Here is a 14,619-nt window from a genome sequence, read left to right as displayed (position 1 = left end):
TTCTTCTTCTGTTTCTCTTTCTGAGGTAAACAGTCTTTTCTTTTTCCCTCTTTATTCTGTCTGTAGAAACAAGCTTCATACGACTCCTCATCATGGGAGAATGACCACTGGCCTACAAGTGATCAAAGGTTTGCGTTCAATTAAGTCTTTTCTCACTTCCTTTAAGCCTCATGTTCTTGAATGTCAAAGCGACTTTTCTACAGACAAAGACATGATTTCACTTTGACTTGATGACGGGGGACCTGGTGTGTGCTGGGTAATTCTTCATAAGGCTTCACATCACAGGTTTTCCTGACAGTGACGTGTGGTTGGACTGCAGAGCCACAAGAAGCAGCTCGTTTTAGTGTCCCATGATGGAAGAAAACAAGACAAAGAGTCTACAGAGAGCTGCTGTGTGTGACTGTGTTCAGGTACAGTGGTGCTGCTCAGTATCTAACTGCCAGTGATGGAGGTGGAGGTTTGCAGTTTCTGTGGTTCTTCTGACGAGGCGGAGCAAGATATCGAAGCTCCGACATTTGAAATATGTCTGACTCTGAATTCTAACTTCTCTGATTCAGGCGCCTGAAACTATGTTCTGAACGATACGATGTGAATCCAGACTGTGGTACTGGAGTGAGAGACTGTGAGAACTGAACCACTGCACACTGCACTTTCACACCTGCATCTGCACCTTCTGTGTACTGAACTTTTAGGTACACACATACGTACAACTAAATGGTCAGCCATTTTGCACTATATACATTTTAGTATTTTTTTTTCAGCTGCTGTTGAGTATAGTATAATTTATGCTGCTGGTATATTTTACTGTTTATTGTTCTAGTATATTCTTATTGCCTTAGTATATTGTCATTTCTGGTATATTTTTATTGCATTTACACATATTTTTAACTGCATGTTAGTTTATTTTATTCTAGTATTTTTACTTTATTTTATTATTACTTTCTTATATTTCTTATTGTTTCTAACATGGGGGGGTTGCAATACAAATTTCATTGACCTGCTACGCTCAGTGATAATAAAGACGATCTTGAATCTTGATTCAAAAAAAGCACTTTAAGGTGAGGGAAAGATCCTGATTTCAATAAAATGTTGTAAAAAATCTTTGTTTTTTCTGTATTAAAACACATGTGGAACATTAACAAAGTGCTGTCAGTGCCTGAAAAGAACCAGAAAGAGTGGAACAAAGCTGCAGTCACAACGCCTGGATATATATGCAAGATATTTTGTGAAAAACAAATCAAGCATGTTGTCGGTAAACATGTTAACAACACTTTGCAGGTACGTTAATTCACATTATCTCTTACCTTCCTCTACCTGTTGAGCATTAACTCATTATGTTAAGACAAAATGTCATTTGTTCGTCGTTATGTTTCCTTTAAACCGTCTTTGCTGTTCCGACTTCGCTGAATTTAAACATGATTTCTAGGAGACAGAGCTGATAAAACACAGAGTGCAGCTGAGGCTGATGGGAGCGTCGTAAACCAAAGATTCAGAGTTGGGAGGATTCATCTTCTGGGGACCATGAATGTCTGACGAGCATCCAAAAAACAATATCGGTTTAATATTCGTATCATCATCCCTCTGTTTCTGTTACTTCACACACACACACACACACACACACACACACACACACTCCTGCTGTTTCTTTCATCTCTCTCCTCTGGCTTCTTTAAGCTCAACCCTCCTCCTCCTCCTCCTCCAGTCTTTATCTCTGCCCTCCTTATACGCCGCTCCTTCTTCTATGTCGCAGGAAAGATAAAGATGATTTTACAGCACAAGACGTAGACGTCGTGTACAACGGCTTGAGGGAATTCCCGGTGGGCTCTCTCTATGTGGCTGCCTCTCCCCCTGCGGTGGGTCTGTAGTCGGTGGCGGCGGCGCCCCGCGGCGACGGTAGCGGTTTCCTCTATCACGTTTGGCCCCTCAGTCGTCTGCTCGCCTGCGATAAAGATGATGTTTGATATCGCTGAGATGAAGTCTGTCTCTCAAGTGATCCCGGCTGACTTTGTTCAGCTCGAGCAGTTCTCCCACTGAAACGTTCGTTCTGGCAGAGACGACTTTACATGGCGGAGATCATCTCTTACAAACAGCGTCTGAACTTTTTGGCCGAGTTTTGTTTAAGCACAAAGAAAATACCTGCCAAGAATTGTCCCTTCTTTGCTGCAAAAACCATTAACATGTGGTACATCTTTCATAGAGCGACCTCTAGAAACACGTCCTGTCGGAAATATTCTGTCAATTAGCGGACAGGAGCAGATTTATTCAACACTCGCTCCATCATTTATACGACGGAGGAAGTCTGTAAATCACACAGACGGAAGGATGAATGCAGCTTTCCCTCTGGACAACCAGCACGGAGAGCTTTCATTAACTACAGCGTGTTCACGGTCGAAGTCTGAAAACGCAGGCAGAGACACAAGAAGGGAGGAAATGTTGTCGTGGTAATTCAGACCTTGAGTTCGAGCACTTATTGTTCACTTCAGATGGATAAAATTTCATTCTCGACTGTCTGTCTCTGCCCTGTTAGAGGATTACAGTCTTTTCTCCTGTTTGTATCTACAGTTTCTGCATCTCTGGACTTTGCAGACGGCTGTTCAGGCAGCAAACGGAGTCAAGATGTCGACACGAACATGAGCAGAAACAAACGTCTGCTGCTGCACTCACAGATGTGACCTGAGTCTAAGATGAGCTAATTAATGGGATTAATTAGTTATTAACGGGGGAAATGAGAGGGATTTGTTTTTTTGTTAACATGAGACAACTAAAACACTTGATGATGATGATGATGACATTAGCGCTGGACGTGAATCTGTGCTGCAGATTCATCTAACGTGCACGTGACTCGTGGAGGAGCTGAGGCGGACAGAACAGGGGACGAATGCTTCAGCAGTTCCAGCGTCTTCGATGTGGACGCTGTTCTCTCCCGCAGGTGTGAACAGGTTAATCACAGGTCCTGTCCCTCAGAGGCGGCAGAAAAAACAGGTTTTAAGCCGAGGTGAAAGCGAGGCCCGTTTGTCCTCGCGATGTCCTTCTGAAGCCGATACCGTGAATTAGTTTCCGCGGCGTCTCAGAACTTTGCCGTCTCGCTATCTCGCTTCTAATCTTTCAATTACTCTGTGTGTGTGTCTGTGTGTGTGGAGGGATTTTAGAGATAAAGAGACGTCTGTGAGGGTGTGCAGGAGAGCACCTGGGTGACCGCACACGCACACACGCACACACACACACACACACACACATGCACAAGCACACACACACACACACACAGATAGATGATTAACTGATTAGTCACTACTTTTAATGGCTGCATATATAACATATAGCGACAATCATCAGTTTAACGAGGTGAGAGTTAAAAAATACATGTTTATGTGAGCCTGCACAAAACTCTACGTTCCATTTAAATAAAATAAATGAATCCTGGCACATTGTAAACATTTCCTGGGTCAGTTCTTACCGGAATGAGACGTACACGCTTGCTGTAATGTGGTAAATTGAGAGCTTCTCCGTCAAAGCTAATTCTCTTTTGTGCTAATCTCTCAAAGCAGATCCTTCTCCCCCTCGATCACTCCCTCTCTCTCGCTCTCTATCAACACGTTGGTTATTCAAGCGGAGGGAATCTGGCATAAGTCATTTGTCAAACGGAGATAGAAGAAGGGGAAAAAACCACAAAGCGAAGTGTTTTTTCCCTCCATTTTTCATCTGGTGACTAAACAGCGTGGCGCTCAGAGATAGGGGAGCGACGGCCGAGGACATCTTCACATTTGAAGCATGTCATTTCCAGCGACATGCATTAATGATGGACAAAATAAATAATTTAATCAGTTGGCATTTCAAAACTGTCATTCACTATGTTCACGCCGTCTGCAGCGTTTCAGCACTAACTTGATTCAGGCAGTAAATGGAGACAGAAATGTCCAATCAGAACGGTTCTGGTTCCTGAGGTCACAGTTCAAATAATTAAATTAAGGTGTGGTGATATTTTGCTAAGTCACAAGCTCTCGCTCTTTTTGTTAAATAAAGAAAAATGGAGGTTTATCCAGCGTCTGTTAGCATCACCATATCTGCAGGCTTCCTCTCAGCTGTGAACTGCATGAATATAACAGGTGGGGGGTAAAAGTATTTCCTCCTCTTCCTCATAATTAAAGTCATCATTCTGGACAGTGTTTTAGCCACTGCTGAATTTCAGGGGCTGCTCCTGGAAACATGATATGCTGTGGAAAAATTGCAAATTGTTTTAATTGCATTTATTGTTAATGTACAATTAGGAGTCTGTTCAGGCTGTTTTATTTTGAAAGTCTACAGGATTCTTTACACCATTCCTGTGTCTGACTTCCTGTCTGACTCAATCTGCTCTGTGCAGATTGACGCCTCAGGGATGCTTCTGAAATGGAGACGGAAAGCTCCCGGTGGAATTAAACGCAGTGTTTAGAAAGGCAGCGACGTCGTGGACAGAACGTGAACGTTACGTCGCCGGTGGAATTTTTGGGTTAGTATTATTTTTATTAGTGGTATTATTTACCTATACAATATTTACTATTTCTTTAAATAATTAAATTACTGTAAATTAACTATTAGCAAAGACACTTGCAGAACACTTTAACATCTCTAGCTGAATGATCAGTGTATGTTCTTAGCCATGCTAGCGGCACAACTCTACATGTAACTGTCATTGATAAATAAAAATCAATGGATGGATTTGTAAAAACATTCATGTTTCTCTCAGGATGAACCGCAATAACTTTGATGATCCATTTTAATGAGTCCAATACTTTAGTTTATGATCAAATAACTGCAAAACTAATTAACAAATTAGCCTCGGCTGCACTCTGTGTTTAACACTAATTGGTAAATGCTAGCATGCTAATATGCTAAGCTAACAGGGTGAACATGGCGAACAATGTGCCTGTTAACAGTGAACACTGCAGCCAGAGAGTTCACTGACAATCAGAAAACACACTGCAGGAAGGATTCACATCGCCCCCCCACCCCCCCTTAACTCAGTCTGATAGACTAAAAAACTCCGGATCTCCTCACCGTCGTGGTTGGCGTTGCCCAGCGTCCAGGGCTCGTCAGAGTCGAAGTGCGTGTCTCCTCCGATGCCAGCGCCGGGGAAGTAGGCGTGAGCCAGGAAACCCCCCTCTCCGTCGAACGGCGAGCTGTCACCGTGGAAACCAGAGGCGAAGAAGATCATGATGTCAGCCTCTTTGCCCTCGTTCTTGATCTCTGAGTATGGCACCTCCTGAGGGACACGAGAGGAGAAGAAGCTGAGAAACGACACAAGGAAACACGAGCTGCCGCTGCAGAGAGAAATCTATCTCACTGTGTCACAAAATGTTGCGATGAACACCAGGATGTGTTCTGGGGGGAGACAAAGCTGGAGGTAGAGGAACAAACGCTGACAGAACAGAGCAAAGAAACATCTTTAATGTCACTGTGGTTGTGAATCTAAGCGAGCGGCTCTTTATGACACCGTTTACTCGTTCAGATTCCTCCTAACGAGATGCTTCATCACGATTATGTGAAAGTTTTCTTTGTACAAACTTCTGTTGTTACAACCAGATGATTTCCCCCAGATTTACTCTGCTCACTTCCATCTGCTCTGATCATGTTATTTGATCTTTACGCACTGGATGCCTTCGCAATCGCGGATGCATAAATAAAACCAGTTCTGCCGTTCTGTCTGACCTGGAAAGAGAGCGGAGTGACCGTCTGCCACACGTTGAAGGCCTGCCGGATCGCTCGCTGGGTGTCCTTCTCTCCCACTTTAGGGGTGAAGTTAGAAATGCTGCAGGAAAGCAGAAACAGAGTGTTAGTTACAGGCGGACACACTGCGTGTGAACGGGACCAGGGGGACAGTTCACACCATCAGGACTGCAGGTCGGATGGCCCAACAGCTTCAGACCTGCAGAACCGGCTGCGTCCAACAGTTTCTGTGACTTCATCAAACAATCAATGCGACATTCATGCAGGAAGTAGCCAGGTGTGTGCAGGTGTGACAGCAGCATTGGTTCAAACTTCTCTCTCAAGCTCTTCTTCTTCATTCGTTAAACGACTATTTCTGATACGTCTCATATGAATGCCTTCCTGGAGGAAACACGCGCCATTTCCGAACAATTGTCCTGTCTCATCCGTCTCTATGACAACACACTTCAGCCATCCAATCAAACTATTTATTTTCTAGAATAACTTGACTTTAGAGTCTGCAGTTGTGCTAACAGCTCTGTGAAGCTGTATTTATGTTAGCATGTTTATGTTAGCATGCTAACAGGCTCACAATGACATCTTGATGTTTAGCAGGTATGATGTTTATTATAAACACGTGTTCACTATATGAGTTTAGCACGTTAGCATGCTAACATTTGCTTATTAGCACTGAACAAAGAAAACAGCTGAGTTTGATTAGCTTTGAAGGTATTCAGTCATGAACCAAAGTTTTGGACAATTTGAAGTGTGACCTGATGATGGCGCCAGCTGAGAAGTCAGAGGATCACCAGACTCATTAAAGTTCATCCTGAGGAGAACCTGAATGTCTGAACTGAATTTCATGGTGATCCATTTGCTCACTTTTGAATATTTCCACCAATCAAGCGGCTGAGTGACTTTGCCTTCCCTGGAGCAGCACTGCTAGCATTCATCCTCCAGGACAGAGCACCACGACAAACCAACCAATGGTTGTTTCTGTGGTATGTCAGTCTGGACCAATCAACAGACAGACATCATCATCCACAGAGCAAAGCCACCAGCATGGCAAAAAAAGTTAAAGAAAGCTTTTTAATGCTTTACGCATGTTTACCTACACATTACTATTCGTTAGTTATTATTGTTAGTTATAATAATTAGTTTTAAATCTCATATGCACATTATTTTATATAACTGACAACAAATTTGTGACAGTTTTAAGGTAAAACTACAGATTGTTGAGTCCATATTTTAGTTAAATTGAACAACCCATCAATAATATGAAAAACAACACTGTCATAGCAACGCATCACTCCTGGCTGAAGCTAACCTGCTAACATACTGAGCTGTTTTTAACCCACTGATCTTTACTCTGCTTTAGGTTTTTATTGTCACTACTCAAATCCAAAACTTTCTTATTTAGTGAGAGAATGCAGCATTCAGCATCGGCCAGACTTCAGGTTTGTTCCCCAGAAACGGGATCAGCAGCATCCGTTGATGCATGAGCAGAAAGGTCGTTAACATCAGAGCAACTGCAGGAGATATGAGGTACACGACTTAATGATTCAACGCTCACTGTCACTGTGCACTGAAAGGAAACACTTTCTGACACAGAATACGAGGGAGGGCGACAGAAGGCGGGAGGAGTGCTGGAGGACAGATGGAGTGATTGGCAGGAACAGAGAGGGAGGACGGAGAAGACGAGCTGGGACGAGGGAGCGAGACGGAGAGAGAGGCGGAGGGATAAGACCGCAGAGCGAGCGGCCGAGTTCATTTCGCGCAATCTGTCTCTCGACGGGGGGCAAACGCTTTGTTCCCCACCACAAAAATACATTATGGAAACAAGTATCAGCACATTACACAGTCGCCCTAATCCAACATTCACACATGAGCGCACAGCAGCTTCCTGATGTGAATACACAAGTCCGTCTGGCAAAGAAATAGAAACGTTTCTTGAGCTTTGTAGTCGTGTCCTGCTGGGAGCGGAGACGCTCTCGTTTCGGGTTGTGACTAGAAAACATGATCTGAATGACCGGACGATGCAGATTGAGTGGCTCGCTTCAGCTCTTCAGCCTCCTGTTGAACTCATATTTGTACAATAACAATCATAACTGCAACAATTCTTCACATGTAGAAACGTATTAAACTGTTTGACACAAACTGAGCTTGCACATTTGATGAAGGAGACAAAACCAAAAACACCAAAGAAGCAGATATCGCATGTATAAATATACTTTCCTTACACCATTCAAAGGTAAATGAATGTTCAGTGTGTTCGACTGGGATGTTCTGTATGTTAGAGGAAGAGGCCGAACTGTTCGAACAAACTTCAGCAGCACTTACAGCTGCAAACAGGAGTAACGTGTCTTCTTTAAAATCAGGAAATTAGGAAAAGCAAAGAAGCCTTATGACGGTGAAAGAGTGTTCAGCACGTTGTTGTTGTGTTAAAGTCACACTCAGATCGCACTTTTCTTCCTTTACGGGCAGATTTCTGCAGACGGCTGCTCTGAAAGGCCACATGAAGGAATTCAGAGCGACATGAGTGGAAATGTAAAGAAGCTGTCGTAGAGTCGGAGGGAATTTATTTTAAGGACTGCTCGTGTGTTTGGACAGAGTCTCTGCTGTCTCAGCTAATCTCGAGGAGCCACACTGACTCTCATTTAAGCCTTTTTATTTGGCTTTTCTGACAGGCTGTTTGCTGCAGCGTCGTGCAGCGAGGCTCCGTGTAAACAACTTGTTGTGAGTTACACAAAGCGACTGAACTGTGAGGAGAAACAGGATTCTTGTATTGAATGCATTCTTGTGTAAGAGAATATCTCAAACTACACACTGACTTGGTTTGTTTGTTTATGAACGTGACGTCTGTTAGCTGACTGTGGACGCGAGGACGTGTGAGCAGCCCTGAGTTACAGTTTCACTGCATTTCAAAACATCTGCATGCAAATCCCTTTAAAAAAGGTTATCTATGAGTCCATCCTGAAGCCCTGTGTGTGTGTGTATGTGTGTGTGTGTGTGTGTGTGTGTGTGCCAGGCAGACAGCTAGGTAGCAGTTGTCTGATTTGAGTAAATGGTGTGGAACGTTACGGCACTGAAGCTGGCCAAATGACCTGTGGCCAAAACACACAGATGGCGTACTGTCACACACACACACACACACACACACACACACAAAGAGACAGCAGCCATACACACCCGATGCATTTAAATAACAAAATGTCCCGCTGGGAATGAAAACGAGTGGCATCAAACGGAGCCAACGAGGAAGTGAATGAGGGTTTGACTTTGACTCGAACGTGACTGGTGAGTGAACAGTCGGCCGTGCTAGCAGCTCAGTGACAATGCTAACACACTGATGTTTAGCAGGTATAATATTTACCATCTTTGATCAGCTTGCTTGTATGTCAACATTTGCTAATTAGCACTAAATACTACAGCTTAGCTGCACAGCTGTAGTCCAAAGTGAAGAAATCAAAGTTTTTGACCTGATGGTGGCGCTAGATAGAAAGTTAAGTTATCAGATTCATCCTGAGGGTCCAGATCTCATGATGATCACTCAACACTCAAAAACAAACTCATTTTTGGGAAACTGGCAGAAGAAACTGAATGAATGCTTGTTTCCATCCGCTCATTATACGACGTCTCTAGCTGCATTTCCATTGCCCCTAGAAATGCGCAAATCCTAAATATCGCAATAAAATAACGGTAATGGAAACACCTATATTTCGAAAATCCACTCAAATATCGCGAAAACATTTTTACGCTCTCATGAGGTGTTTTTTTTTTTTCAGCCGTGTCGATATTTAGGTGTATCGCAAAAGTGTAATGGAAACACTTTTTTCGCATTTACACGTCTCTGAGGTCAGCGGACTCTCCGCTTCAGGCCGGCCGCATGCAGGCAGATATAACGTCTTGTCAGTTTTGTAGTGTTTGTATGTTTTCTGGATCTCAATAAGTAGCAGACAAAAACACTCCAGCTGTTCCAGCTGTCACGCTGACTGATCTGTAAAAGACAATCTGACAGCTGTGATCTCGTCCTGTGCGCACTTTGCAAAATCTAATCATTCCATTTTCATTAATCGTGAGATGAACTTGTGATGAGTGTGTGCACCTCAGCTATGTGGGAGACACGCGTGCACGCCATTAACTTTAATATTTACACATAATTGCTGATAGAAAATATGTTCAAAGGACACTTCAGTAATTCACAGTCCTGTATTCTGCTGCTGCTCCGCCGGCGCGAGCTGACGCCGTCAGAGCGAGCCGACGCCGTCAGAGCGAGCCTCGCGTAATAACAAAGTGGTAAATAATAGGCCTTTAAAATCAGTGATCACTCTAAGTCAACAGATCATTTCTTTATTTCACCTTCAGCATGTGCTTTTTAATTATAGGGCTTTGTGTTACGTTTTACCGACGCACAGCACGCACACACATCTCGCGGGACGTCCGAGAACTTACGAGAATTTCGGCTGGTTTGCAAAACACTGTTCAATGGAGACACCTGCAAGTCACATTCGAACTTTGCCGAAATTTCAGAAATATCGCTTTTATTTTGCGAACAACTGTAATGGAAACGCAGCTTCTGTTGATTTCACGTGTAAATTTGATGAACGTCTCCACACGGATCTGATGGTTCAGTCTGAGGCTATTTTTGGTCTCTTCAGTGGATGTTTAAGTCACATGCGTCATGTCCTCCTCAGCCAAGTGCAAAACTTTTATGGAAAAGTTTTCCAATTTTTGGCATTTTCATTCAGGTTTTTTTAAATTGAAAATTTAAAATGCACAAAAAAACTGACCCGTAATGGTGCTAGAGGAGCATTCAGGGGCTTATCAAAGTAAGTGGAATATATCATCTGGGAACCATGAATGTCTACAGAGTCCATCCAGCATATTTTGAAGAAGTTCAGTGTGAATCAAAGTGGACTGAATGGCAGACAGACAGACAGACAGACAGACAGACAGAACCATCCCTGAAGCCATGCCGCTAGCGTAGCTAAAAATAGATGAAACATTTACATCAGTTGAAAATACAAACATCCAGAGAGGACCTGGAGTCGGAGCAGCTAAAGATGCAGATGTTCTCTTTTTGTTTCTGCTTCTCAGCCTCTTTCAACTCACATTCAATCAAATGTGCTTTGCTGGCAGGAAAGTTTCAGAACAATGCAGCCGAAGCATCGACATCAAAGTTCAGCATCTTTCTCGCGAGCGCTCTGTCTCCGTTCTTCATCCGTTCCCTCCGCTCTCTCCCTCTCTGTTTTTAAAACTCGCCTCCCTGTCCTGCGGCATCAAAGGAAGTTTTCAGTTGGAGACGCACAGTTGCTTAATCCTGCAGCTACAGCGTCGAGCAGCGGGTGATAATTTACAGTTGCCAACAGCCCTAAAATTCCTCCAAATGTGTCTCTTTGCATTGCAGTCAGTCTCATCTGCTCCTGTTCAGAGCAGAGAGGAAGATCATCCTGACTGAGCTCATCAGTTTCCTTTGAAAACACTAGTTTGCACAGTATCTGCACAGAGTGAGCGTACTGAAACAAAGACGAGCACACAGCCGTTCTGCACCACGGCCGTTCATACCAGTCTGTGGACCCTGGACCGTCAAGTCCGCCTTCCCCCCAAGACTGTGAACTCCTGATATGTGAGACTGAAAGTGGGTCAGATATAAAACTGCATCAGAGAACAAAGTATAGTTAAAAACAGTCTCGAGCTGCTCCCAGCCTTTATTCCAAAATGCTCCAAAGTGCACAGCTGCGTCTGTGTGGAATAAAAATGCACCTGGAAAATGAAAAGAATATTTGCAAAGACAGCAGCAGGAGGCGGTCTGTCCTCACCCAGTTTCTTAGATTATTTTTGGGCAGCCGACACCCACAAGTTGAAGTTTTGGGTTTCTGATTTATCTGCTGATGAATCTCCAGTTTGGGTTCTTGCACAGCAGCATTGAAGTGATCCAGTGTAACCTCGCCCTTAAATTAATTTTCATTTTACCTGTAAGTAAAAAACATTATTGGAAGAATAACCCAATAATTCATGCTTCACAAACAAGCTCTTATCACTTCTATTCCGGCTCACCTTTTCAGTTACAGAGGAAATGAAGCGTGTGAAGACCTTTATGAGGAGGGCACTTCATTTCTTTGAACAGTAAAGGAAGGACTTTAATATTCCCTCGTCGGGTTTCTTTAGATGTATACAGGTATGTCGTTACGTCAGACTTTCCTCTAACAGACCCACAGAACACCTGATGAGGTGGGAGGAAGACTTGGAAATTAATAAACTGGCATGCTGCAGTCACGTTGGTGCACTCTTCATTAACATGCACTGAACGTGGGAAGTTGCTGTTTAACATTCTGCATCGTTTACATCTATCTGTGAGTAAACTGACCGAACGACCTGATTTAGGCTCTACCTGCGTCAGGTGTGGTGGAGACCCAGCCAGCCTCGGCCACATGTAAAACCCAAACTGAACCCATGATGGAAAGGTGCCTCTAACACCTCTTCATTTATGTGTAATCCTGTTACTGATCCTAACCCACTGACTGCATTGTTGGGTGTGGTCGTGCAGGAGACACCACCAGGCTGAGGCCTCAGCACCCTCCACCTTCACAGCCAGACGTCTGATCCTCCTTGTTGGAAGAAACTTTCTGAGTACTGGGTGCTACTGTGTGCAACTCGTTAACAGCGAGTATGTGTTCGTTAATATAAAGAACATTTCCAGTGAACATTCATCTGTAAATTAGATCATTTAATCCAGGAATCATTACGTCTCCTCCGACAGCCAGTTGCTCCAGAGAGCGTTTGGCGTCTGAGAAGAAGAACAATGGAGTTAAAAATGATTACAGTCATTTAGCTTGAACAATGAAGGGCTGAAGCAACACTGGGCTGCACTACAGGAACCTGCCAGCTGATAGCAGCTGAAACTGAAGCACTCAGATACTGCAAGACGTAACCAGATCGGCCCGTGATCGCACACGGTGGGTTTTATGTAACGCTGTAGAGCGGCTAGCTGTAATGCAGGAGAGCTGGGATGCCTTCAGTGTCTCGTGGGAGCGGCGTAATTTACATTAGACCTATAAAGCTCTGAGTAGAGTGGTGAGGAGGAAAAGGAGGAGAGTCGGGATGAAAGCAGGAGCGAGAGGGGAGGGTCGAAAAGGGGTTCAAATCTCTGAATAAAGCCTTTATCACAGCAGCTCAAGCAGCAAAAGTTATCAAAAACACACCGTAGAAAGAAAAGAATAAAAAACTACAGATGAAGACAGAAAAAGAGAAACTTTTTAGCGGGGAAGACAGAAGAGAGAGATTTGATAGAGTGAACGAGGGAGAGAGTGACAGATGTTTAATCCCTGAATTTAAGGAATGGTTTGACATTTTTGGAAACAAGCTTTTCGGTTTTCTTCCTCTCGGAGTCGGACGAGAAGGTCGACATCGCTCATGAATTACAAACCAGAACGTTTCAGATACACGACGCTGAAAAGACGACGTGGCCTCTGATGGCAGGACGAGTGGATTCACCTGACAGCGGGTCAGAGGTGAGACAGGTGGCGTAACGTTGAGTCTCTTTAACGTTTGTAAGTGATGACTTTTAAATGTCAGACTGCAGGAAGCAGTTTTTGCCTTCAAGGGAAAATAAAATAGCGAAGTAGCATTTGGTTGCTACTTTGTGGAAAAAATATCTCACTTCTGCAAAAGTTATGTGATGCAAAAAAAAAATATCAAATATGTGCTCTTGAAAAACTGACAGTGCTTTTTTTAATACATGTCCAAAAAAAACCAACAGAATTAATGTTGAGCTGTTGCATCTTTTCTCCCTGAAAGCACCTGGAACTTAAATTTCAGGTTCAGCAACTCACGGCTCCACCTTAAATAACGGGCGGTTAAGTTTCTGCAGTGAAAACGGTCGAAGAAACATTCAGCGTTGTTTTCTGAAACTGCAGCTCGTCTTCATTCAATAACAGCAGGAACAAGACGTCATGGGTGGCGATACGCTCAAATACATCTCCTCTCTATTTGATTCTCGACACTAAAGCTTTGAATAAGAGGGCAGGAGAGGGACCGGGTGGGAGGACAAAAGAGGACGAGAGACAGAGAGAAAGACAGAACGAGAGAGAGGGGAAGGCAGGAGAGGATAAAGTGGGCAGAGGCAACAGTGGGAGCTGGGATGTGTTCAGCATCTCGTGGGACGGCTCTAATCTGTATTAGACCTATATTACATGGCTGAGCTGCCGCTTCCGTCGTCACATCACACGCTGGAAGGTTTTACTGCGTGTAGACGGCAGAATACAAAGGAAAGAGGCGCAAAGAGAGGAGGAACGGAGAGAGAGACGGAGAGACGAGTGGGTGGATGTAATGCAGGGATACGAGATGCATTCAGGGTCCTGTGGGACGGAGATAATTTACATTAGGCCTAGCTGAGAGAGAGAGAGAGAGATAGAGAGAGAGAGAGAATCAGGGACAAAGAGGAGGATGGAGAAAGGAAAAAGAAAATGTGTGAAAAGTGATGAAGGAAGGGAAACAAGAAAGACAAATACAGAGGAAGAAATAACAGAAAAAGGCACAAAAGAAGATAGATAGAAGGACAGACAGACAAACGGATGGATGGTTGGTTGGATGGACAGAGACAGACGGATGGACTGACAGATGGATGGATGGACGTACGGTTGGATGGATGGATGGACACGGTTGGATGGACGGATGGACAGACGGTTGGCTGGACAGAGACAGATGGATGGACTGACAGATGGATGGATGGACGTACGGTTGGATGGATGGACAGACAGACGGATGGATGGATGGACAGACAGACAGTTGGATGGATGGACAGACAGACGGACAGATGGACGGATGGATGGATGGACAGACGGTTGGATGGACAGACAGACAGTGGATGGACGGACAGACTTATGGATGGATTGACAGACAGACTGTTGGATGAATAGTTGGACAGATAGATGGATG

General features: G+C 44.0%; 1 protein-coding gene across 1 annotated transcript in view; it reads right to left on the bottom strand.

The window, feature by feature from the left end:
* mmp24 (matrix metallopeptidase 24) overlaps positions 1–14,619 on the bottom strand; it is a 57,230-nt gene that overhangs the window by 16,436 nt on the left and 26,175 nt on the right. Inside the window, exons 4-5 of the mRNA XM_041955134.1 lie at positions 5,686–5,785; positions 5,035–5,239 (exon numbers count right to left, since the gene is read on the bottom strand). Of these exons, the coding sequence (XP_041811068.1) occupies positions 5,035–5,239; positions 5,686–5,785 (305 nt within the window). The remainder of the gene's footprint in view (positions 1–5,034; positions 5,240–5,685; positions 5,786–14,619) is intronic.

Source organism: Chelmon rostratus, chromosome 2, assembly GCF_017976325.1.
Source record: "Chelmon rostratus isolate fCheRos1 chromosome 2, fCheRos1.pri, whole genome shotgun sequence".
NCBI classification, from domain to species: Eukaryota; Metazoa; Chordata; class Actinopteri; order Chaetodontiformes; family Chaetodontidae; genus Chelmon; species Chelmon rostratus.
Note: the sequence above shows the minus strand (reverse complement) of the source record. Positions and strands in the feature narration are given on the sequence as shown.